The sequence below is a fragment of the Hydra vulgaris genome, chromosome 01 (assembly GCF_038396675.1).
Source record: "Hydra vulgaris chromosome 01, alternate assembly HydraT2T_AEP".
NCBI classification, from domain to species: Eukaryota; Metazoa; Cnidaria; class Hydrozoa; order Anthoathecata; family Hydridae; genus Hydra; species Hydra vulgaris.
The window spans coordinates 26,856,524-26,882,407 of NC_088920.1; the positions used below are offsets into that span (position 1 = coordinate 26,856,524).

The 25,884-nt window shown below is 28.8% G+C and overlaps 3 protein-coding genes across 5 annotated transcripts in view; 1 reads left to right on the plus strand and 2 right to left on the minus strand.

The window, feature by feature from the left end:
- Window positions 1–3,629: 3,629 nt before the first annotated feature.
- LOC101237929 (C5a anaphylatoxin chemotactic receptor 1) lies at window positions 3,630–11,519 on the minus strand. 3 transcript variants are annotated; one of them, XR_010635771.1, is made up of 3 exons: window positions 11,327–11,519; window positions 5,076–5,112; window positions 3,630–4,933 (listed from the first exon to the last, which is right to left on the minus strand). XR_010635771.1 is itself a non-coding variant. In XM_065787790.1 (3 exons), the coding sequence occupies exons 1-3, from the start codon at window positions 5,212–5,214 to the stop codon at window positions 4,458–4,460; spliced, it is 522 nt and encodes a 173-aa protein (XP_065643862.1). In that variant the 5' UTR covers window positions 5,215–5,229; the 3' UTR covers window positions 3,630–4,457. The 3 variants fall into 3 exon arrangements, 1 of the variants encoding a protein (XP_065643862.1); XR_010635770.1 differs by lacking the exon at window positions 11,327–11,519 and adding an exon at window positions 8,228–8,542; XM_065787790.1 differs by lacking the exon at window positions 11,327–11,519 and adding an exon at window positions 5,206–5,229.
- An 11,981-nt stretch (window positions 11,520–23,500) lies between these two features.
- On the plus strand, window positions 23,501–24,529 carry LOC136074290 (histone-lysine N-methyltransferase SETMAR-like). The gene has a single exon (XM_065786594.1). The coding sequence runs from the start codon at window positions 23,501–23,503 to the stop codon at window positions 24,527–24,529; it is 1,029 nt and encodes a 342-aa protein (XP_065642666.1).
- A 782-nt stretch (window positions 24,530–25,311) lies between these two features.
- The window catches only part of LOC100200618 (laminin subunit alpha-3), a 59,663-nt gene continuing 59,090 nt past the window's right edge, over window positions 25,312–25,884 (minus strand). Inside the window, exon 51 of the mRNA XM_065787791.1 lies at window positions 25,312–25,765. Coding sequence (XP_065643863.1) covers window positions 25,632–25,765 — 134 coding nt within the window. The 3' untranslated portion in view covers window positions 25,312–25,631. The remainder of the gene's footprint in view (window positions 25,766–25,884) is intronic.

A 25,884-nucleotide genomic window follows, 5' to 3' on the forward strand; every position in this document is an offset into this window, starting at 1 on the left:
CTCAATGTTCTTAAAAGAACAAAGCAATTATAAAGAAGTAGAAAATCACTTAACAAAATTTTTTTAATTTAACACTGCGTTTGACCAATTAAGTGATTTTTCACTACTTTATATATATATATATATATATATATATATATATATATATATATATATATATGTATATATAAAGTAGTAAAAAATTTATATATATATATATATATATATAAGTAGTAAAAAATAAATATATATATTTATATACACATATAAATATATATAATTGTATATAAATATATATATATATATATATATATAAATATATATATGTGTGTGTATATACATGTATATATATATATATATATATATATATATATATATATATATATATATATATATATATATATTTATATATATATACAGTATTGGACAAAACATTTGCAACCAAAATCGTATAATGCTAAAAAGTGTTCCTAATCTTACATGTCTTAAAAACGAAACGAACTATACTACCACAGCAAATAGTTAAGGAGTCTGGAGTCATAGCATGCCATGACATGAGCAATCAGCTGACAGGTGACAGCACACAGGCAGAATTTCGTTAACAAGTGCCATTTTGCAGCGGACAAAACAAGTGCAACTTTTTTGCTTTGTTTCATTTTCTTAAGTCTGGTCCGTGTCAACGTAACGGAAATTTTTTAATAATTAAAGGAAGTATCCAGAAGTTTCTAGAAGTTTCCAGAAGCATGCAGAAGCTTCCAGAAGTTTCCAGAAGAAGCATCTAGAATCATCCAGTAGCATCCAGAAATATCCAGAAACATTTAGAAGCATCCAGACGCATCCAGAAGCTTCCAGAAGCATTGAAATGAAGCATCTAGAATCTTCCAGAACAGGTTCACACAGGTTCATTTTACTATATAAGAGACATGTAAATCGACATGTAATTCAGTCAGTATATGGAAGTCAATCAGTCAGTATTATCAAGACAGTTTATCGAAGTGAGTTTTATCAAAGTGTTTTATCGAAGAACATCAATACAAGAAGTGAAATACAACAAGTGTTTCATTACATCAATAAAGTCCACATCCAACCAAGACGTTGTGTTCCACAGAGCATTATTGTATCATCACAAGGTAAATGTAACACGGTAAGCCTTGAGAAGCGTGATTATTTATTTTTAATTATTTTTATGATTTCAAGTGCAAAAATGGCTCCGGACAGTCTTGGATTGGAACTAAGAAAGAAAATTATTGGCGATTACGTAAGTGGAATGTCACAAAAAAGTATTTGTGATAAATATTGCGTGAAAAAATGGACCGTATCAAGACTATGTTCAAAATATCGTTCTACGGGGAAGTTGGCAGCAAATAACAAAGGTGGAAGACCGCGTTCCATCACTTCTAGAGAGGATTCTATGATCGTCAGATCCGCCAACAAGGATCCCTGAATATCATTAGTCGAGATACAAAAGCAATTAGAGCTGCCTGTATCGGACCGAACAATCAGACGACTTGCTGTTGAAGCCGGATTGTTTTCTCGACGCCCTGCAAAGAAACCGCTAATTTCACTAAAAAACCAGAAGAAAAGACTCCTGTTTGCTTAATCTCATATTGACTGGAATATGCAGAAATGGCGAACTGTTCTGTTCAGTAATGAATCAAAGTTCAACATCATTGGGAGCGATGGCATTTGCCGTGTACGTCGACCGGCCAGAAAACGCCTCGATTTACGTTACTGCCATAAGACCGTGAAGCATGGTGGAGGCAATGTAATGGTCAGGGGGTGTTTTTCTGCTGACGGTCTAGCTCCAATACATCGAAACGATGGAATAATGGACCGTTTCATGTATAAAAATATCCTGAAAGATGTTATGTTACCTCATGCTGAATGGAATATGCCAATAAAATGGGTTTTTCAGCAAGACAACAAGTCAAGCAGTGGTTTCAAAACAACCACCTTTCGGTGATGGATTGGCCGCCTCAATCTCCGGATCTCAACACTATCGAGAACCTGTGGGAGATCGTCAACCGCAGAATTAATCGTGAAGGTGTTCGTAATAAGGATCAACTGTTTGAACAAATCCAAAAGACCTGGTCAGCGATTCCACAAAGTTTCATTGATCACCTGATTGAATCTATGCCTCGAAGATGCAAGGCTGTGATCGACAACAAATATATATAATATATATATATATATATATATATATATATATATATATATATATATATATATATATATATATATATATATATATATATCGGTCGGCAGTTTTTAAAAATTAGCTCCCGTTATTTTATTCACAGATTTGTCTCCCGTTATTTTATTCACAGATTTTAAAAACTGCCGAGTGCTTTTAAAAGAAAATTCCTCAAAAAAAAAAGTCATCGAAACTAAAAATCTGCCGACTGAATAGTGTCAAATGTTTACTAGTTGACAATATTCCTTAAAAAACTAGACTTATTTGAGAGTTGGGGGTCTTACCCACATACACCCCTCTACTCTGTAAAATCGCACTTGTATATATATATATATATATATATATATATATATATATATATATATATATATATATATATATATATATATATATATATATATATATATATATATATATATATATATATATATATATATATATATATATATATATATTAGTAGTAGAAAATCACTTAACAAAAATTTTTTTTTTCCATTTAACACTGTGTTTCATCAACAAAGATTCATCAGAAAATCTGATGAATCTTTTTCTGATGAATCGTTGTTGATGAAACACAGTGTTAAATGGAAAAAAAATTTTGTTTAGTGATTTTCTACTACTAATATAATTGCTCTGTTCTTTTAAGAACATTGAGCACTCTATTGTGTAGAACACTTTTTAAAGTTGTTTAAATATATATATATATATATATATATATATATATATATATATATATATATATATATATATATATATATATATATATATATAAAATTGATTTTTTTACGAGATTAAATAAAAATAACTACATAATTTTTACTAATAAAAGTTTCATGCGTTTTTCTATATATATATTTATATATATATATATATATATATATATATATATATATATATATATATATATATATATATATATATATATATATATGTATATATATATATATATATTATGTATATATATATATATATATATATATATATATATATATATATATATATATATATATATATATATATATATATATACGTATATATATATATATATATATATATATATATATATATATATATATATATATATATATATATATATATCTGGCAATATATTGTTCTAAAAATATATTGCCAGTGTTTTAACAAATGAATTCAGAACATGTTTCTCTACTTTGCTTTGGTTTTTCTTAAGATAAAAAGTCTGTGCAACAAAGAAATTAATTTATGTTATTTCATTTTTCAAGACACTTATAATATTTTTCGAATTTAACTATTTTTACTACACACTTAATTCATCGAGTTTTTTTTCAAATCTCAAGTAAATCCAACTTGTATCAACGATGACTTACAGAAAAACAATGAATCAATTAAGACTTACGGAGAACTAACTGAGACTTACGGAGATTCAACGAAAACATACAAAGGACGACTAACAGAAGAAAATATAAAAACACAATAATAAAAATATGTTATATAAATGACAAAAAATATTGTAACTACCAAACACAGAAAACAAAAATTCTAACAGTATTTTAATAAAAAAACTCAATATAGTAAAGCTATAATAAAAACATAGGACCATAACGTTGTCTTTTATTTTTCCACTGCTGAGCTCTTTGAAAAAATACAGCATCTCCTGAGCTTATCGAATCTTCATCCGCTATAAGAAGAATTTTTTTGAACTCTTTTTTATTTTTGCGTAATGAAGCTCTACTTTTATCTTTCATAAATGATGTAAACGTGATCGAAAAGCTTTGATGAGAAAATGTTTTTTTGCAGCATCCAAAGTATGCAAAAACTCGCATAATTTGTTTCCGGTACATAATCTGCATATGGGAATAAATAAACACATTAGCGCAACTATTTGCTGTGTGTGCAACTTTCAACCAAGAGTTTATTTGATACAAAGTAGAATTAAAGTTCACGCCATTTTTACTAACCATCCACGATAAATTGTACACTAAATAAAACAACTCTCTTGGGAAAACAAGAAATGTAAACACCAATCCCATTGTCACAAGCAAGCCCATTATTCGTTTTGACTGCTTAAGACGTTGTACTCGAATCTCCTTACTTGTAGAATTACCGTTGCATTGTCTTAAAGTTTCAAAAATTTTTACATTTGTAAAGCTAAAAACTGTTGCAAATAAACATAAACGTAAAATTACAAACGCGCAGTTTGGAATTCCGTATTTATAATCAGCAACATCAGGAACAAAGCAATATTTGTATTTTGGATGAATCCTTAGTGCAAGAATATAATGAAGGTAAAAACAAATTGAAACAACTATGTCAAAAAAAAAGCTATAGTTACTGTTTTTGGTGTTAGTTCGCCGCTAAACGGTGCCACTATTGCTATATATCGATCAACTGCAATTATTAGAAGCACACCACATGATGCTGAAGTCATAATTGGTCCTAGCGAAGGAATAATTTGGCAACCCAAATAACCAAAATCCCATCGCCGATAGTTTGTTAATGTCCAGTAAATATACAAAGAAGGGTTGAGAAGTGAAGATAAAAAATCAATTATTCCCAAATAGAAAATTAACAATTCTGTTGTCGAGCGACGATTTGATTTTCGTTTGTAGCCAAAAACATATATAACAAATGCGTTTCCAAGAACTCCCGTGCTCAAAATTAGCGCAAAAGAAACTACAATACACCACTCTGAAAGAGTTATGTCTCTAACAGGAAACCAAATTGGGGTAGATGAGGTGGCAATTGTTGAATTTAAAACCGTGGTAGAGGTAATCATGGTAGCTATAATATAAAGTTTGGCATTAATTTAAAATTGAAAAAAAAAAAAATGCGAACAAAAATTGTTGTAAAAACAATAAATAAAAATAGACAAATTATAATTTAAAACTGAAAACATAATTTATAAAAACAAGAATTTTAATACCTGAATTATTTTTTAATATTAATTTGATATAAAATACCTAAAGAAATTATAAGTAAATTATAATATAATATATATAAAGAAATAATAAATAAATAGAACCCAAAAAGCAAAACAAGTTTGAAATAGTTACTCTAAACATGAAATTTGTTTCTTTTTTTTTATGTATTTTCAACTTTTTTTTCTTTCTCTTTCGCAATGTTTAACAACATTTTGTTAAAGAGTTAATAAAAGCTCCAATTTAATCCAATGAAAAAACTGTAATTAAAGTTTACTATTGCAGACTCAATTCTGCAATCAAGTCTGCAATTAACAGTCAAGTTATTGTCTAGTTATAACTTAAGTTATTCAGAAAGAAAGCAATATTTATTTTTATTTTTACATATTATTTGTATATGTAATTATTATTCATTATTTATTGCAAAGCTTTACCTTGTCCGTACCTAGCAAATATTAAGAAACGTTGCGTTAATATTTAAGCGCGTAATTATAATTCTTCATATTTTTACTTAAACTGCTTGTGTAAATGAACTTTATTAAACAATAGAATTCATAGAATATTCTTGAGTTATTTGAAAGTTATTAAACATTTATTAATAGCTAAAAATATTTTAGCATTCTATTTCTAAATGTTTACAAATTTTCAAATAACTTAAGAAAATTAGGGGAAGTTCGCGTACCAAGGGCCTCCTTGTACCTAGGGCCATCCCACGTTATTTAAAAACTCTAATGTTCTAAGTTCTCATCTCAGTCAGGTGATTAGATATAAAAATATTCTCTTTTTAATCCTATTTTGATTCTCAGAGGGCGTTGCTACGATGCTTCGTTGCTACGGCAAATTACAATCGGAAAACGCTTTTTGATTGTTTAAAACAAGTTTTTGCCGCTGATATTTCAGATTGTTTTACAATCCTAGAGGAAATACTTTTCTATAAGTTCTTGTATATTATATTGTTTGTTGCTTAAGTACTAAATGCGATGTTCAATTAGTTTTCTCTTAATCAAGGTGTGTTAATAGATGATATTTTTTGTGAGGCTATCATTTCTTGTACCATAAGTTTACTTGTGAATAGGGTCGTATATGCGTTAAGAATTTGCTTAATAATGAGGTAGATTGTTGAATTTTGATTGGTGCAGAATTTTTTTTTTTTCGCGGTTGTTTTGGGACTTGCCATTTTACGCGTAGACTAATTTGTCAATTTTGCTCAGAGCTATTAGTCAATTTTGTTATCTATTTAATTGTTGCAATAAAGTAACTCTAGATATAGTTATTGAAAACAATCTAAATTTAAATAGATTTTTAATCAAATTTATGTGTCTATCTACTGTCAAATTATTATGGAGTTACAACTAACTTTCAGAGAGCGGCCCTAGGCACAATAGTTAGTGGCCCTAGGTAAATTGAAAAAAAGCTTATTGTACAATGGGCCACTAATTTTTAAAACCTTCTACATGACGGACTTTTATAGTTAAAGTCAATATACAAATACTAATACAAAGTAATTAGTATAGAGATGTGATCATACCAGTTTCACCATTTAAGAGAAGTCTGGCTTTGAATTTGGGCATTGATTAAATTCGGCCCTATGTACATGAACTTCCCCTATCTTTGAATTCTATCGTTTAATAAAGTTCATCAACACAAACAGTTAAGTAAATAATATTTAAAACCATTTTTTTAGTAAAAAATTATATTCAATATTAACAGGAGTTATAGAAATTTGTATTAAATTAAGAAGCTTATAAAACTGTAGTTGCCTACTTTTCTTTTTTCTATTTTTTATACGATTAACAAGGTTTTTGAAAAGCTTTTTGATGTAAATTCCTGTTAAAAAAATTGTTGTAATCTTTAATTGTTTAAATTAAAAATTGTTTAATTACTTTTACAAAAACATGAGCAACAAAAATTATTTTAATTAATGGCTTTTAGTAGGAAAAGAAAAGTTGTTTCAACTAATGACTTTTAATATGAAAAAAAAATTAATGAATCTTTAATGAGTTTAATACAAAAAACAAAAAATTTTCTTTCATAAATTAATTATTTTGACAAGTTATAGAATAATTCATTATAATATATATATATATATATATATATATATATATATATATATATATATATATATATATATATATATATATATATATATATATATATATATATATGTATATATATATATATATATATATATATATATATATATATATATATATATATATATATATATATATATATTTAATTTAAGTATCGCAACGACTTTTTTTCATAAAAACAAAATTTTCATATATGGTTTAGTATTATCATACGGAGCAAACTTCAAACTTGAGTGTGTTTTTGTTTATATTAAATAAGAAACTCATTTAATAAAAACCCCTTCACTTCCTCCTTTAACCCTTTTATATGATGGTAATAGTTTACGAAGTTTTATTCATTTTTTTTTTTTAAACTATATTTATGTTCACAGATAAGTTTCAAACTTCATCAAGTAATATTTGATAAAAGCGTTTAAAAGTTATTACCATGTAAGGTTTCCTAATTTTTTTTTTTTTGAACTTGATTATTTTATATGCATTAAAAGTTGAAACCTTTTTAATTTTTTTTTTTTAAAGCATTAGGGAGTAAATTAGAGTATTTTTCACTTTTTTTTTTTTAATTTTTACTAAATATTTAAAAATAATATTTGTAATATTTTAATCTAGGAAAACAGCATAACATCTTTTTTAAATATTTTTGATAAAAAGATCTTAAATTAGTCTATAAAAAATTGTAAGTGTAGTTTTTTTATATTTTACTAAATTTGAAATTTTACTAAATTCACTTGAAAGTTAAATCAAATATAAGAAATAAAATAATTTCATGAAGAAAAAAAATAGAAAAAAATTAATCTAAATTAATATCTAATTTAAAAAAATTAGGCTGCTAAGATTATAAAAACTATGTTTAAATGCATTAAAAAAAAAACACGCACAAAATTCGTCTCTAATCTTAATATTTTTCTGATCCTGATTTCGAATGTATAAATGATTAACTACTTAATTACATTTTTCATACATTTGCCATTTTAAAACATTAGTATTGAATCATTGATTTATTAATACATTAATTAATAATAAATAAACAAAATGCTTTACGTATTTATATGAGCTGATTAAATTACTTTTTTCGTTTCCCTGCGTTTTGGTGCACTTTGTATTCTGCCCAATCTTGGTAAAAAAATGTTGATGCTTTACGACTTTTCTTTCTATTTTAAAACAATGTTTGGCTTTTTTTTTAAACTTTGTTAGGAATTAAAAAACAAGTCAAACTGTTTAAAGAGCTGCGATGAGTTTCATAAAGCGGTTTAAAGCTGCAACATTTTCAAAAGATTCCAAAGATGACTAACTTTGCGTTATAGTGTATATTTTTAAGAAGCATGTTACTTCAAAATATACAAAAGTAAAAATAGAAAAATACAACGAAATGATGGGAAACTGTGCATTCAGTAAGAGATGACGCAATGCCGATAAAAACAAAACGATTTAGTACATAAGTAGTTTAGTGTATCAACATTGATGATTGATTGATATCAATATTTATTTTTAACTTTTTTTTCAATATTCTATACAGGTTTTTAATGTAACTGTTATAAACACTAAATAACTGAAGAGAAACAAAAACAACTTTAAAGTATATCGTTTCAAATTAAGTTTGTAAACATCTATCCGGTCAAAGTTTTAGCCCAAGTTGTATGAAGAGCTAAAAATTATACATAAACTACAACAAGTTGTCAAAAAAAAAAAAATACTGTATTTAGAAAATGTCAGCTAATCGTCCATTAAAAGGTGGTACATATAATGTTGGTACATATAGGAGTGTTACAGTTGTTTTGTAAAAAACTAATATTTCAGATATTGTTGCATTAAGAGTTTGATTTTTAAGATAAAATAAAAATTTTTGTGGTTTTTTTTTGTGGTGATGTTCATATAAAGTATAATTTTTGATATTTTTATATCATTTTTCTTATTTTGAAACATAGGTTAACATTTTTTTTTATTAATAATATTGGGACACATTGAATCGTTTGAAGCCATGTAACACCTCTGAAAATATTTTTTAAAACCTAACTTCATATTGGTATATTTATATATAGTATAGTAAATTGGTGATCAGTAGGGGAAAATGGAGCAAGATAGCAAACCGGACATAATGGCTTTTTGTATTACAAATCAACAAAAAGATTTTAAAATGGGTGGAAACAAAATTGTATTGATAATTTGTATTTTAAAACACCAAGTTTTTTAAAATATTGTCAACGTAATTCTATACGCATAAGTAAATTTTTTGCGTTTAAAAGTAAGTACCTCGTTTTTGGTTTTAGCTACCCTATTCAAAAAATCCTATAGGATCCTATAAGAATTTGGAACAAAATAAATTTCAGATTTGAACCCCATTAAATTAAATCACATAAGTTAAAATATATGATTTTAGTTATCATAGTCTTTTTTTTTTTTTTGTTTCAAAATTCTATAGGTCCTATAGGACTTTTTGGCTAGGGTTCCCTCGGATCCCCCGGATGTAACTTTTTCAACAATATTTTTTTGCGACGCGTATTTATTTTATTTTATTTTGGTTAGAGTTGTTAGTAGTTTTTAAAATCTTTATAAATATAGAGGCAGAAAACACATAAGTCATTCAGCTTTGGTCACGTGACCCGATGACAAATTTCAAATTTTACTTTTTAATTTTCATTATAAGATTTTCAACTTGTATACTAAAAACTCATGCCGGCAATGAATCATTGTGAAAAAACAAACACACTGACAAAGTAGAGTGTGCTTCATGACTGATAGTGCAACGACTACGCTGGAATAACTAAAGGTTTACCAAAAGTTCGTTATCTTGCCCTGTCTGCTAATTACAAGTGTCAACTTTTAAAAAACGCCACGCCTCAAGTCACTTAATGACATGCTACCATGTTATTAAGTGTCCATTTATCGCCATAAATATTTTTCTCCTAAAGTATAACAATTTGGGTATAATAAGAAGCAAAATTTTATAGAAAGTTTAAAAAAATTGTTGATTTTTATTAAAAACAGTTACTTTTCTTTAAAAAAAAAAAAATTAAAAAATTTTTTGAGGCACTTTATAACATCTATAAAAGGGTTAAGTTTTTAACATCTTTAAAAAGGTTTCAAAAAAGGCTCTTTTTATTTCAAATGTGAAATAAATCTTCACTTGAGAGCTTTTAAAACAGTGCTTTCTTATAAAAAAATCTAGTAGATAAATTTAATAAAAGTGTTTAATTAAGTTTTAAGGTTGCATCGTTTTTACAAAGTTTTGTTTTTAAATATGGTTTTGATGAAACGATATAAAAAATCTAGTTTGATTTAATATTTAGTAGATTTTATGTTAGTACAGACATAATATATATTGTTAAATTTGTAATTATACCAAGAAACTGTTTAATTTAGAAAACTAATTAGAAACTTTAAGCAAAATAACTAATTAGAAAGTTTAAGCAAAAATAAATCAAACATTACACAAATTACAAAAATTAAAAAAAATATTTCTGCACACAATCTAATAACATTTATATTTCATCAAACTTCTATTTTAAGTATGTAATGACATTTCTGTTTTAAATGTCACTACATATTTTAAAAATTAAACTTGAAAAATATTTGGTAATGACGTATTATGATCATTTAGATGTAACAAAAAGATATTTTGGGTTTTAAAATAAACCCATGACATATTTTGGGTCTTAAAATAAATCCTAAAAGTTGTCTTCGTCAAATACAAAAATCTCAAAAACAAATTTAACATATGACGCTAATTATGTTTGCATTCTAACACGAAAAACAAGTGTGCTCAAAAAATAAATACCAATCGCAAAAGACAGACAAAATATATACATATATAAAAAGTGAAAACAAAAAATAAAACTTCTTCAGTCATTTTAAAATATTCTACAAATATTTAAGATAAAGTCTGACATCTTTACTACACTTCTAAATAATACGCGCGTGTTTCCGCATTCGATTTGCAATCTTTTTTTAGCTTAATAATTTTAAAGAATTCTTTTGTTGCAGATAAATTGTTACGTATGAGGACACAACGTAAGTTCGTCAGAACGCAACATTAGTACTTAAAAATACAGCATAAGGACGTAATAACATAACGTAAGCTTGAAAGAATGCAACACAAGCACGTAAGAGCGTAACATAAGCAGAAAGAGCTATTAAATACTAAAAACTTTGTAAAATAAATCACTTACCTTAAAATTACTTAAAATTGCTTTAATTTTGCTTTATAATGTTTGGGAGTTTTTTGTTGAAACGAGTTTTAATTTATCGTTACTCGAAACGAGTGTCAAAAACGATTTGAATTATTACGAAATTAACATTTTAACTTAAGTGCAGTATTTAATGCTTTGATACTATTCCACAAGTTTTTATTTTCAAATAGTTTTGGCTAATCAAATAAAAAAACAAAACAGCAATTGTTTTTTTTCAAAAAGTAACAATTAAGTAAACAGTATACAGTCAATAATAAAGTTGTCAGTAATTGTCAATGAAATAATTATCATTGAAAAATCATTATAAAAAATTATCAAAATTTTCAGTGAAATAGTTTTGATTTTAAATATGTTAGTTTCATAATAATGGAAAATTGCAAAAACAAATGTGGTCATCAGTACTAAAATTAAAGTTGCTTTAATAGTTCAAGAGTTAAAAAAAAACCTTTCATTACAAAATGGCATTTGTTAAGAGCTAAAATAGAGTGACATGTGTTAACATCCGCAAACAAGCAATAAAAAAAAAATAAACGGCAGCTGTTTATTTGATTTAATGAAAGTAAAACTGATAAAATGATTATACTCTTAGAATCACGAAGATTTTCGTTTCAGTAGAAGATGTTTACAAAAAAGTTTACATACATACATACAGAGGCGTAGAAAGAATTTTTTGGTGTTCGATATAGGTAACTTCCAGACATGGAGCAAACTCCAAACATTTATATGTTTATATTTATGTCAAATAATGAGGGTTTGCAAAAAATTGCGATGATTGGAGACTGGGAACAAAAAAGCCCCAAAATTTTCGTCCCCCTGCCCCAAACATGAAAGCAACAAGTTGATGAAGTATTTTTTGTACTATTCTTAACTAGACTTATATTCATCGATAAATTTTAGATTTCATTTTAAAATATTTTAGCGTTCAAAAATTATGACCATATAAAGTTTAAACCCCCCTCAATTTGAGGGGGTTGCAAATTTTATATGGTAATAATTTTTAAACGCTAATAGATAATACTATGAAACTTAAAATTTATCGATGAATATAAGTCTAGTTAAGAATAGTACAAAAAATACTTCATCAACTTATTGCTCTCGCGTTTTGGGCAGGAGGGGGGCAAAAATTTTGGGGCTTTTTTGTTCCCAGTCTCCAATCATCGCAATTTTTTGCAAACCCTCATTATTTGACATAAGTATAAACATATAAATGTTCGGAGTTTGCTCCATGTCTGGAAGTTACCTATCTCGAACACCAAAAAACTCTTTCTACGCCTCTGTACATACATACATACATACATACATACATACATACATACATACATACATACATACATACATACATACATACATACATACATACATACATACATACATACATACATACATACATACATACATACATACATACATACATACATACATACATACATACATACATACATACATACATACATACATACATACATACATACATACATACATACATACATACATACATACATACATACATACATACATACATACATACATACATACATACATACATACATACATACATACATACATACATACATACATACATACATACATACATACATACATACATACATACATACATACATACATACATACATACATACATACATACATACATACATACATACATACATACATACATACACACTTACATATATACGTACATACATATATACATACATACAGTATGTATGTATGTATGTATGTATGTATGTATGTATGTATGTATGTATGTATGTATGTATGTATGTATGTATGTATGTATGTATGTATGTATGTATGTATGTATGTATGTATGTATGTATGTATGTATGTATGTATGTATGTATGTATGACACATACAAACATTGTATGCGTCATACATACATACTTACACATATTTTTGATGTTAACATATACCACCTTGTACTATATCTATTTTGACTTACAAGTACTTTGGATTATAAATATTGGAAATCAACTAAATTGAAACTGTAACATACTACATAGCTCTAGTCTACCTAATATAAGTATCTAACTCTTTAAGTGTAAAACAATATGAATACACGTTCACATAGATGAAAAGTAGACTAAGTAAAGTAGACTGAGTTAAGTAGGCTGAGCAAAGAATACTAAGCGGCGTTTTTGTGCGTCAAAAACAGTATTTAGTAGATATAAATTTTTCAGATAAATCTGTTTTTATGGTGTTATGTGTTATGATTCAGATCCAAACATAAACTGTGAGACTCAGAAAAGATTAGATAAGTTTATTTAAGCGTTACTTTATTAAAACTTAAGTAATCAACGAGAAAAATATAGTTAAACTAACTCAATAAAAAAGACTTTTATCAATTATTTGTTTACAAAATTTGACATAATGTTTTGACAAGGAGTCTACCTTAAATATGCAAATATATATTTGGATTCGCGTATCTAACTAACAAAGTCACTGGTACACAGTGGTTAGAAATGCTTGATGCGAAATAATTCAAAAATACTAATTTTAAAAAACAAACTCAATTTTTATGACTTATTAATTTTCAAACCTTCAAGAAAGTATTCTTGGAATAGTTTCTTTCTAGTGCTCTGAATTATTACATTTCGTCCCATTAAAGAAGCAAGGGTAAAAATTAAATTATAGAAACTTAAAAATATCAAAATTTTTTTACTGTTTAAGGCTGAATTTTTTAATATGTTAATTTCACTTTTACAAATTTGAGATAATTTGTAGCAAGATTATTCTTAAAAGAAGCTCAGTGTAAAGGGATTAACTTGAAAGTCACAGAGAGTAAAGAATGCCAGATTGTTTTCAAAAATGACGAAATTTTAAAAAAAAACTTAGAAAAATTGAATTTCTTGTCTTTGTCCAACTCTGTCCAATTCTGTAAAAACTTTAAAGTATTGATTAAGAATCACTTAACCATTAAGGCCTAAAATTGTACCCCTACGTCCCCCTTTCGAAGTTAAAACAATTCGTTGGAAATCCTGAATTGCGCGGCATAATTACGTACGTTGCCGTATTTTTTTCACGGCTAAATTTTTACGAAAAAATTAAAAACTAAGATAAAAATTCAAATTGGAAAAAGTAACACAAAAAATAAAATTGTAGTTAAGCTTTTTTATTTATTTGAAAGATCAATACATGACATTAGCACTTGAAAATAGTTTCAGGCATATGGACATCGCGGCTGTTCTTGACGAAACCCATTCTTGATGTCTAATTTTGGGCCACTTTCTCAAGAACTTCTGGTCTTATGTCACAAATCACACGAACAATGCTGGCCTCCAAGGCATCAATTGTTGCTGGTTAATCAGCATAATTCGGTGACTTCACATAGCCCAACAAGAAATAATCCTGAGGTGTCAAATTGTACAAAGACGACAGGTCAGTTACTAACTGCTCTAAAGCCCAACCGGCGAAGGAACGACGCATATAATGGTCTTGTGGCTTTAATTTTTGCACCAACTGGATCTTATACGGGTGTAAGTCAAGATCTTTGCTCAAAATTTTCCATGTCAAAGACAGACACAGCCCCAATTCCTGCGACTGACAACGAATAGAAAAATTTGGATCCTCTTCCACACTTTAGTTTACAGCAGCTATATTCTCTTCAGTACAAGCATTCCTTCGAAAAGTTGATGCTATTGAATCCTCTAGAGAGAATGTAGTACGAAATCTATCTATAGTTCGACGGGTTGCTTAGATGGACGATTATGGGCTTCATAAAAGTCAAAAAGTTGTCTATAAGTTGCCCGAATTGATGACTTAGTTTCAAAGTAAATTTTAATAATTTCGTAGCGTTGTTCAGGCGTGAGTCTATTCATGATTATTTGCTAGAAAATACTGAAACAAATAAAGCAAAATTTTTTATAAAAATTTTAATTTTTTGTATTAAAATTTACAATTTAAAATTGAAACGAGCTTAAAAAAACACCCTTTATTACTATCTGTTAAATATTTAATTCAGCGCTAAACTTACTCTTTGTTCTTAGAAATTCGCTTTTTCGAATTTTATTTGCTCCTAACAAATATTAAACAAATATTTGTATTAAACTAATAATACTCTAAAAATATTTCATTTTATCGGTAATCTCCTCATTTTATTTTTAACCCTTTATTTAATTTTAAATTTAAATTTTTAAACTAAACATCTGATTTTTTTAATGCAAAATCTGCTTAACCAATATTAACTTATTGCTTATTGCAAATATATATGTGTGTGTGTATGTGTGTTTATATATTTATATACTATATATTAAATATATATATATATATATATATATATATATATATATATATATATATATATATATATATATATATATATATATATATATATATATGTGTGTGTGTGTGTGTGTGTATATATTTATTTTTATTTATTTGAGAAAATACAAATCTTTTTCCTATTCTAGTTTAAGAATATCTGTTGGTATTTTCTGTTCTCGTGTAAGAATATCTTTTTGCACTTTAGCGACTTTAGATTCAGAGTTTTATTTACATTTTAGCGTCAGCATTTTCTTTTTCTTTTTCCAAACTCAGAACAAATGGCTCAATAGGTTTTTATATTGGCATAAAAGTCAATTTTCTATAATAAGGTTCAAAGTTTGGATCCAAATTTAAAAGTTCATCAGTGGGTAAGCCATTTATATTTTAATGAGATTTAAACCTCTTGGCTTAATTACACTTAGCAACAATTTTTTTTGTCCTTGGGTTGAAAGTGTATTTTCCGAATCTGTTTTGTCGGAAACAAATTAAATGTTTTGTGAGCGACACAACGTTATTTTGAAATTTGTGTGTTTTGAAGAAAGTTCTCGACCCATATTACTTACTCAGCGTTCTTCTAGAACATTCCCAAACTGCTAGCTAATCCAGAAAATTTTATAACTTTCAAGAAACCTTTAGAGCTTTTAAAAAACCTCTAGAACTTTCTATAACACTCTCAAACTGTCCAAAAGAAGTAATAAAAGAATAGAAACACAAGTAATTTAACTTTTCAGTTCGTGTTATTGGTGAATAAAGGAATAACAATTAGTAATTTGTGCGTTTGTGGACAATGTATAAAGATGAAATTGAAAAAGTATTTTGTTGATGCAAATTGTAAAATGTAATAGACCTACAAGGTATACTTCGGCATATCAATCGGTAAGAACTACAGTAGGGTGTCGAAAAAAAGCACTTAATTAAAATTTCAATGTGCTCTCAACCGATTCCCATTCTATAGGTCCTAAATAACTACCAAAATCTTTTTTTAAACTTTTTAATGACTATATATAATTTAAATTCTGAATTTTACGGTTTTGTACACATATGTGTATTTACATAAAAAAAGTGCTATCTAGTTTTTCAATTTGTTTTAATATGGTGTAATAATTGGTGCACAAGTAATTCCCATTGGACATTATTAAAGATTGGCATCATTCTCTATGAACATTGTTAGCGATTGATATAGTTCCCTCTGGACAATATTATTAGTTGGTTCACAGAAAATTCCATTTAGAAATTTTTTGAAGGAAAAAATTTCTAAATGGAATTCTTTGTGCATGAAGGAATTCTCGTGTAAACGGTTATAAAAGCCGTAACGGTAAACTTAGATAAAACATGATACAAGTGGGAATAAAGTCTTCATAGATTTTTGGTGCAAGTGTAAAATATAATATAAATCTAGTTAAAAAACTGATTATTTCAAAAATCATATAAAAAATGGGTAGAACAGCTATAATGTTTTCTTATTCTATCCCATGATTATGGGATAAAATAAGAAAACAGAAAGGTTGAAAAACAGAAAGGTTGAGATATATTTACCTTTTAAAGTACCCACTGAGGGATTTACCTCAGAGACAGCTTCCATCTAATGGTGATATTCTAAGATACTATCAATTTATCCTTCGAGATTCACAGGTTAAATACAAACCCACTTCTACTAATGTTGGTTGCAAAATGAAATTGAAATCCAAGGATCTTGTTTGTGAAAATGGTGTTTGTACAGATCCTGATAATTCTCGCTTGGTAACTAGGATTAAAAAATAGTTTGGATAACGCTGAGCTTGGCAAGAAATTTGTGATTTCTGGGTTAAAGTTCTTCAACTATATGTACATTTAAATTCAAACAATATTTTATGGAATAACATAACGTCCTAGAGTATTAGATCCTGTAGACCAAACATACTGGAATATATAAAGGAAATTAAGAAGTTGTATTAAAAATAAAGGAGGAAATTGAAAAAAAAATTCTTAACTTATATCCGGTTAAAGTTTTCTTTCCAGGACAAAAAGTATATTATTATCAATTATAGTTTTGTCTTTCAATGATTGATGGGGAAATCTCATTTTACATCACACATACTTCTTTGACACAATGTTGTCCAATTTGCCACGCAACATCTAATACAATAAGGGATCTGAAAATCTTTAAAGAAGGATTTGTTATTGACAGGCAAGCATTTCACCAAAACATGCTTGAATTCGGTTTTTTTTACATATTTCATACATACATGAAAAAAAAACTTGAAAAGTAAAAAAAATTTTTAAAAGATCGATATATGTTATTAAAAAAAAAATTTAATGGTAGAATGTTTAAACTTTTGATTTGAAAGTTGATGAAACAAGAGCTGGTCGATCAGGAGCTAGTAATACCGAAAATTTATGTTAACGAGTTTTTTCTAATGCTTTATTACTCTATTACTCAGTAAAACTTTATAAATTGATGAAGAAATTACTATCAGACTACATAACATTTAATCAATTGCAATGACCTAATTGATCCGAAAAAAATAGATGAATTTATCTATTTTTTAACTGCAACGATACATAGAAGAAATTGCTAAAAACATATGATTGGTTCAAGGCCCCTTCCATTCACAAAGTATTTCCACATGCTGGGGAAATTATCATTAGTTTACCAGTTCCACTTGATTTAATGGGAGAAGAAGCAGCTGAATTTCGAAACAGAATTTACAAGTTTGATCGTGAACACAGATAAAAAGCAGAAAAACAAACTTATTTGGCATTTTTAATGGAGCATTTATTTTTATTTTTTTTTTAATATTTTTCTGATCCTTTGATTAGTTTAATCTTAACAATTATAAGAAGAAAAAAAAAAAAAGTTGTGTCTACCAGAAAAATTAAAATTTTCTTAGCGGTGATGCAATTTAAGATTACATATTACAATACAATTTATATCTGACAACAAATTCCTTTTGGATGTCCTCTTCAAAAAAACAACATGAATTGATTCAGATAAAACATGGTGACGTTTGTCTAGTCATGAAAGAGCAATGTTTCTTTTCCTGATAGAAAGGGTCAATTTGAAGTTATCCAAAAATACAACTTTTCTCTTCAAAGACCTTCAAACATAAGGAAAATTGATTTTCAATACCTGTAGATCAACTCCTTTCTTTCTCACGTCTATGCAAGCTACAAAAACTGCAACTACTTTTTTGAAAAACTTGTGGAAAAAAATGCTGCTTTTCTATCCAAAAATTTCATCTCAGTTGAAGATCTTCACAACTCACAATCTGAAAGTGAAGGAAGCTCTTCTTCAACAAAGCTGCCAATCAAAAAGTAAATAGTTAGAAGAAAAAATAAACCATTTAATGAAAAGCAACAAAAACGCAGCAAAAATCAAGTGCAAAAACTTGCCAAAAATTAGGATTTGATGCAATTATTTAGGCTCCTTCTTGATAAGGTACAACTCTGGCAAAAGTGATTCGAAAGTCAATCAATCAGGATGAGAAAACTGCACAACGTGCGCTAAATGCAATTTCCTCAGAAAAAATTCTGAAGTCACAAAAAAAAGCCCTGAGAAGGCTTTTTTATTGCTAAATGGTTTATCAAAAGATTAGTATTGCGCCATGAAATGTGCAAGAACCAATGTCAACATATGGCTAAACTACAATATTTAGTTAGAGCCAAAATTAGTTGTTGGCCAAATGACATTTATCTTTTGGAACATTCAGCATGGATACCAATGCAAAATTTCCTTAGTCACACTGTAAAAAAGATTTTAGATAAAAATCCGGTTATTGCAATAATCGCAATGGACAGCATTAACATTGAGCTTATTCTTTACTTCAAGTTTGGTTTTGATGGCTGTAGATCATTCAACAGTTTTCATCAAAAAGACTTCAATGATGAGATTCCAGATAATAGTATTTTAATTGTGAGTTAACTTGTGCAATTGTTTAGAAAGGATAGTGTACCTCAACCCATTTCCAAATTCTGCACAGTCATGTCGGCCATTGCAAATTGCATATGGAAAGGAGTCAAAAAAAGCCATAAAAAAATGAGTCTGTTAGGCTTCAGAAGTAATAAATAGAACATTTGCTATGCATTTTGTCAGAAAGTTCAAGAATGCAAGTCACCTACCATGGTGACACCTTTTAACAATGATTGACAGAAACACAACTTTTAACAATGATTGACAGAAACAAAGGACAGGCTGTCCAGCATTTAACAAAGGACAGACTGTCCAGCATCATCATCATACTTCTTATGCCATAAGCCTTGTGGAAAAATTACCAAGCCAGACGGCGTTTTTACCCCTGTGTCAGGAGCATTGGACTTTGGAGCATTATTTTTGAATTTTTGGTTTGCAAGCTTTTAAGTCTTTATCATACTGGCTACCGTCAAGATGTAAAAAAATGTCGCAAGCATTTGCTACCAGCAGAAAAAGTGACCATTGCAACCACTCAAGAACGTATTAAGGCTCAGTTTTCTAAAAGATTTGGAATCAATGTTGATAAAAGAAGAGTGCAAATGATAATGGTGCTGAAATTACTTCTACTGACAATGTGGCCAGAACTGTATTTGAAAACCCTAAAACTTGTGGAAAACCTTGCAACCATTTGGGGGGCACTGTCAAGTGGATTTGCCATCAATTCAACAAAGTTTGCTGAGCTTTGCAAATAAACCAAAAATATTAATTTTTATCAGGAGAATGGATGCGGTTGGTTTTTTTTTTACTTCAACATTTCACAAAATACTCAAGCATAGAAAAGATTAGATTTACAATTGCCCACTTCGAATTGGACTGATGTGAAGAGGCTTCGGAAGCTAATGCCAAGTTTCTAAGAAACTTTTAATTGCATCATACCATGAAAGCTTCATGGACTCAAGGCATGGCTGACATGTTCCACAGACTCGCTTCAAGCGATCTAAAGGTTTAAGAATCTTATGTTGCAAAACACTAAAGATTCAAAAATAAGAGGAAAATGCCAGCAAGTTTTATCGACTTACTTGAGTCTGTTGAACCAACCAAACTGGATTCATATGATAATAGTGATTCTGACTAGTTTTTTGAAATAAGAAATATTTTTTCAAAAGAAACTTTTGGTGACAATCAAAAGTGAAGCTTTTTCAACTTAATATTTAAAAAAATTTTCGTGAGCACATAAGTTATCAAATATTTTTTTTGTCACATTTAATTCATTTTTTAAATGGGTAAATCAAATTATTTTTATTTTTCTAATTTCTATTTCTTTTTTGAAAAGTGTTATAAATTTCGCGATTATTACTCAAGCATTTCTGACCACGGTAAGCCGTGGTGTAGCGGTTAGAGCAATGGTCACAGAAACAAGATGTTCCGATCCTTATTCTAACCATTTAAGTACTCTCGAGTCCTTAATACAAGGAAAGAGAGGGAGGGGTAAGGAGGAGGAAAAGGAATAAAAGGAAGGGGGGTGGGTAAATTTTAGCACAGATCCACAGTGAGCCAGGTGGTGGACAAAAGTAAAAAAAATACACTTTCAAAAATTACATTATTATATACCATATTATAACTTAAATATTCAGCATTTATAAAATGTATATATTTTTGAATAATTATTATGCATGATAATTACGAAAATATTCAGCTTTTATAAAATGTATATATTTTTGTATAATTATCATGCATGATAATTATACAAAAATATATACATTTTATAAAAGCTGAATATTTAAGCTATAAAATGGTAAATAATAATGTAATTTTTGAAAATGTATTTTTTTTACTTTTGTCCACCACCTGGCCCACTGTGGATCTGTTGTAATAACTCATTTGAAAGGTAATACTCGATTTCATTAAGTTATGCAATAACTAAATGAAATCGAAAGGTTTTAAAATTGAAAAGAAAGGTTTTAAAATTAAAATCTTTTTCATGTTTATTTACAAAAAATATATTCAAATACAAAAAAAAAATTAAAATTTTTTTTATTTTTGAATATATTTTTTGTGTTACTAATAAGCATGGAATAGATCTTAATTTTGAAACCTTTCTTTTTATTGCATAACTTGATGAAATCAAGTATTACCTTTTAAATGAGCTATTACAGCACTATTTAGTACGTAAGTTATGTCAAATAAAATGATTTCAAATGACGGCATATTTGAAGTACCTTTTTTTAGTTTAAATTTCACTTAAATAGTCGAAGGCTTTCACGGTCCAACACGGTCTAGTAATTTGAGACTTGAAATTCATAGTTCAATGTGTATATTATCAAAATAAATTTGGTTTATAATCGGCGGATGTCCGCCTGGTCTCCAATAATGATTTTTACAACTTAAATGATCTACCCAATTTTATGTGGCAAAAGTATTTTATTCTATATGGTTATGCAATAGTTGGGTCTCAGCAAAACTAGATTAGTGTAACAAACCTGTTTTATTATAATACATCTTAAAATACCTATTTATAAGATTTTGTAAATAATATTCATACTTTTATATAGTTAAAACATGAAAAATATTGATATTTGTTCATATATAATACAAGAAAACTTGAACTTAGCTAATCCTAATACTTTGGATACAGTTGTAAATGGCATAAACTTAACTTAACAAATAATAACCTGTCTAATTTCATAAAGCATCTTTGAAAAAGATATGGAAAAACTCTTAAACTAGTTTTGAAGAGAATAATAAATGATGACTACAAAATGAACCAATATCAGTTCAATTTGTAATTGATAATAAGAAAATTCTATTAACTGCTTACATTAATAAAGAAAACTCTGCTCTTATCCAACTGCAGTATCTGGCAGGCCCCAATACTTTAAGTAATAAAACAAAGAAAAGAAGATTGACGCCATTAGTTGCATCATATTCATCTTTAGAACTATTGTTTGCATCAGGTTGTAACTTGCGCCAAGAAAGTCAAGAAAAAGAAGTTAAAGCTGTTTTAAAATTATCAGGATACATGAGTTTTGGTTCAAAAAATAATTTTAAATCAAAATTTTTATATTATTATGAACACAAAAAGCTTTAGGTAACTTTTTATATGGATTATGTTGTAGTTTAATGAAATATAAAATCAAGCCCTGGAACTGCATAAAAATACTTATAAATTAGTAATTCGGAATGTGTTAAAATTTTTAAATGCATAAAATTATTTTTAATTAGACAGTTACATTAATATTAGTCTAGTTTATAACATTGATGCTTTTAAAAAAGTTAGTTAAGCTAGTAACTATGCAAAATGAACCGTTGCCAGGTATTTCAGGTGTATTAACCAAATAAAAAATCCATAGTGCTACTACATTCGTAGTATAAAAATGCTCACTGGGAGTAATCCAAAAAAGTTATTACTTTTTCCAGTTTTATTTTTTCCATATTTCTTAAGGTTAACAAAATATGTGGTTGTTAAGCAGTTTAGGTATCCATAGCAACCCAATATTAAAACTAATGCCACCATTAAATTCGCAATCCTCAAATTAGTAAAAGTGGTTCTTAAGTCTTTTTTATATGACGAGTTTTGTCCAGGAAAAGTGAATTCTGGCCCACTCTGAGATCTAATGAATGGGGGATGCTGGTGTAATAAAGAGGGGGAGGGGGACTATTTTTTCTAAACTATATTTATCTCGGTCAGTTTGAGAAAACTTGCTATCTCACACCATAAGAATTTTTTATAAAAAATTTTAATTCATAAATCCAGACTGATATTATTTACAAAACACGCATGTATGTTTATCTATTAGGTAACCAAAAAAGTTCGTGCGGTTTTTGGTAATTGAATTGTTTTTAGCATTTTTTACAACACCCACATCGCACAAGGCAAGTAGCTTTGTTGCGTAATAGAACGCGTGTGTCACGCGCAGTTGCTGCATATATAGTGTAGGCTTGTAATGAGCTTACAGGAAAGGTTTTGTGTAAAGAAAGGATGGCAACCCAACCAACGATTATTCGATCTTGCTTACTTTACGAGTTCAAACTTGGAAGGAATGCAACACAAGCGGCCAAAAACATCTGCACAGCATTTGGAGAAGGTACAGTAAGTGAACACACAGCACAGAAGTGGTTTCAGCGATTCTCTTCGGGAGATGAGTCCATCGAAGACCTGCCGCGTTCTGGACGCCCATTGTTGGTTGATGAGGATGAACTGAAGGACGCTGTCGAGTCTGACTCCAGCCAAACTTGCCAAGAACTTGCAGTGAGGTTTGCTGTGAGTGTTGAAACTATCCGCCTGCATCTGCATGCGATTGGGAAAGCGTGGAAGCTGAGTCGGTGGGTTCCGCACAAATTGTCGATCGACAACAAGAAGCAACGGCTTACGATCTGCACATCACTCTTATCACACCACAATGTTGAGCCTTTTCTTGATCGTTTATTGACATGCGACGAAAAATGGATTGTGTACAACAATACCAAGCGTTGCTACCATTGGTTGTTCCCCGATGACCCCATCCCAAAGACACCCAAGTCCAATCTCCACGAGCGGAAGGTTTTGCTCTGCATTTGGTGGACTACAGCTGGTGTGGTGCATTACGAGCTGCTCCCAACAGGCCAAACCATTACTGGACTGGTCTACTCAGCACAGCTGCAACGAGTTCACGACCTGTTGCTTGTAAAGCAGCTTGCACTGGTGCACAGGAGAGGAGTTCTGCTTCTCCACGACAACGCGAGACCACACACCGCTCGCGTGACTCAGGACAAGCTCCAAAGCCTTGGTTGGGAGAGTTTGCCTCATCCACCATACTCGCCAGACCTCTCCCCTACTGATTTCCATTTTTTCCTTTCTCTGGGAAATCATTTAAAAGGACAGCAGTTCCGAGACCAGGACGCGGTTGAAATGGAGTTGAAAGCTTTTATAGACTCAAAGGACCGAGAATTTTTTAGAAGTGGAATAAATAAGCTTGTTTTACGTTGGGAAAAGGTTTTAGATGCTAATGGTGACTATTTTGATGAATAAATGTACTTACTTTTGTCGTTTTGTGTGTTTTTATTATATACGGAAAAACCGCACGAACTTTTTTGGTTACCTGATAAAAGCAGTCATTACTTTTTTTGCATACTTTCTACTTTGAAGCATGTGGAAATTTTTCCCCATGCATTAATTTTAACATTTGTCTTTATATGTAAGATGTGATATCATTTTGTAATATAATAATTTAATATAAGATTTTTTTATAAGAAAGTAAAAGAAAATAAATGCTAAATTCTGAGCTTTTCTGTTGTGAACCTTTTTTTCACACGAACATAAACCTTTTTGTGAAAAACCCTCCATGTAGGGTTTCTCACAAAAAGGTTTATCTTCGTGTGGCCACTTGAAGATAAACCTTCTTATGAAGTGTAACTTTCGGAATTGACAGCGATTCGCAAAAAGTCAAAATAAATTCGACTTTTTTTTTCGCTGTAGCGAAACGCTGTCAGCATAATTGTCAGAAATGTTTTATCTGCGCATACTTATCGACGAAAAAATTCGCTTCGCGCGAATATTTCGTCTTGCGGAAAACGGCCTTAACAAGTTACAATTTATAAATGGGGAAGAGGGGGTCTTGATAAGCTTAGGGTGGGTAGGAAGGTTTTCCAAAAATTAGTAAACGTCCCTCCCCCCCTCCTGTCTCGACTCGAGAGAAACACCGGTAAAGAAGGTGGTGTAAACCTCTTTGTTAAATAACCTTCCTCTGTACTTTGTAATTAGATTTTTAGGTTTTAAGTCTTATCGAACTCATCAACCAAAAAAAACATTAGTAAAGTTTTAAAACTTTTATTTGGATGATAAATATTTTAGGTTTCGAAACAATAAATTTAAATTGTCTAGAATCAAAAAAGTAATAACAAATTAATATTAAATCGTAGATTTCATATATCGACGGCTTAATCCGCAAACAAGAACTCCACTTTTTTTGTAAAGTCGACTTTTGTAAAATGAAATACTTTGCGCAGTTAATTTACTGGAGTTATCTCCTTTGTGGATTAAGCCGTCGATATATCAAAAAAGAAATTCGTCAAATAGTGTGTGTGCTTATTTTACAAAAAAATAAAAACATTTGTAATAGTAAACACAAGATTTAGGCACAGCCCTGCATCACAGCACCAGTTTTAACAACATTTGTAAGGAAGCTGATATTTTCTTCGTTTATCTTAACGTTGTTAATACATCCTGAGAACGGCACATAGCCAACTATCGTTAGTTGCTTATCAGCTAAAAAAGCAATTAATTTCTTTATACACAATAAATGATAATCTAATTTAATGTTAAGAAAAAGTAAAACATAAATTAACATAAATTAGAATAATATTTTTTTAAGTATTGAACATTTT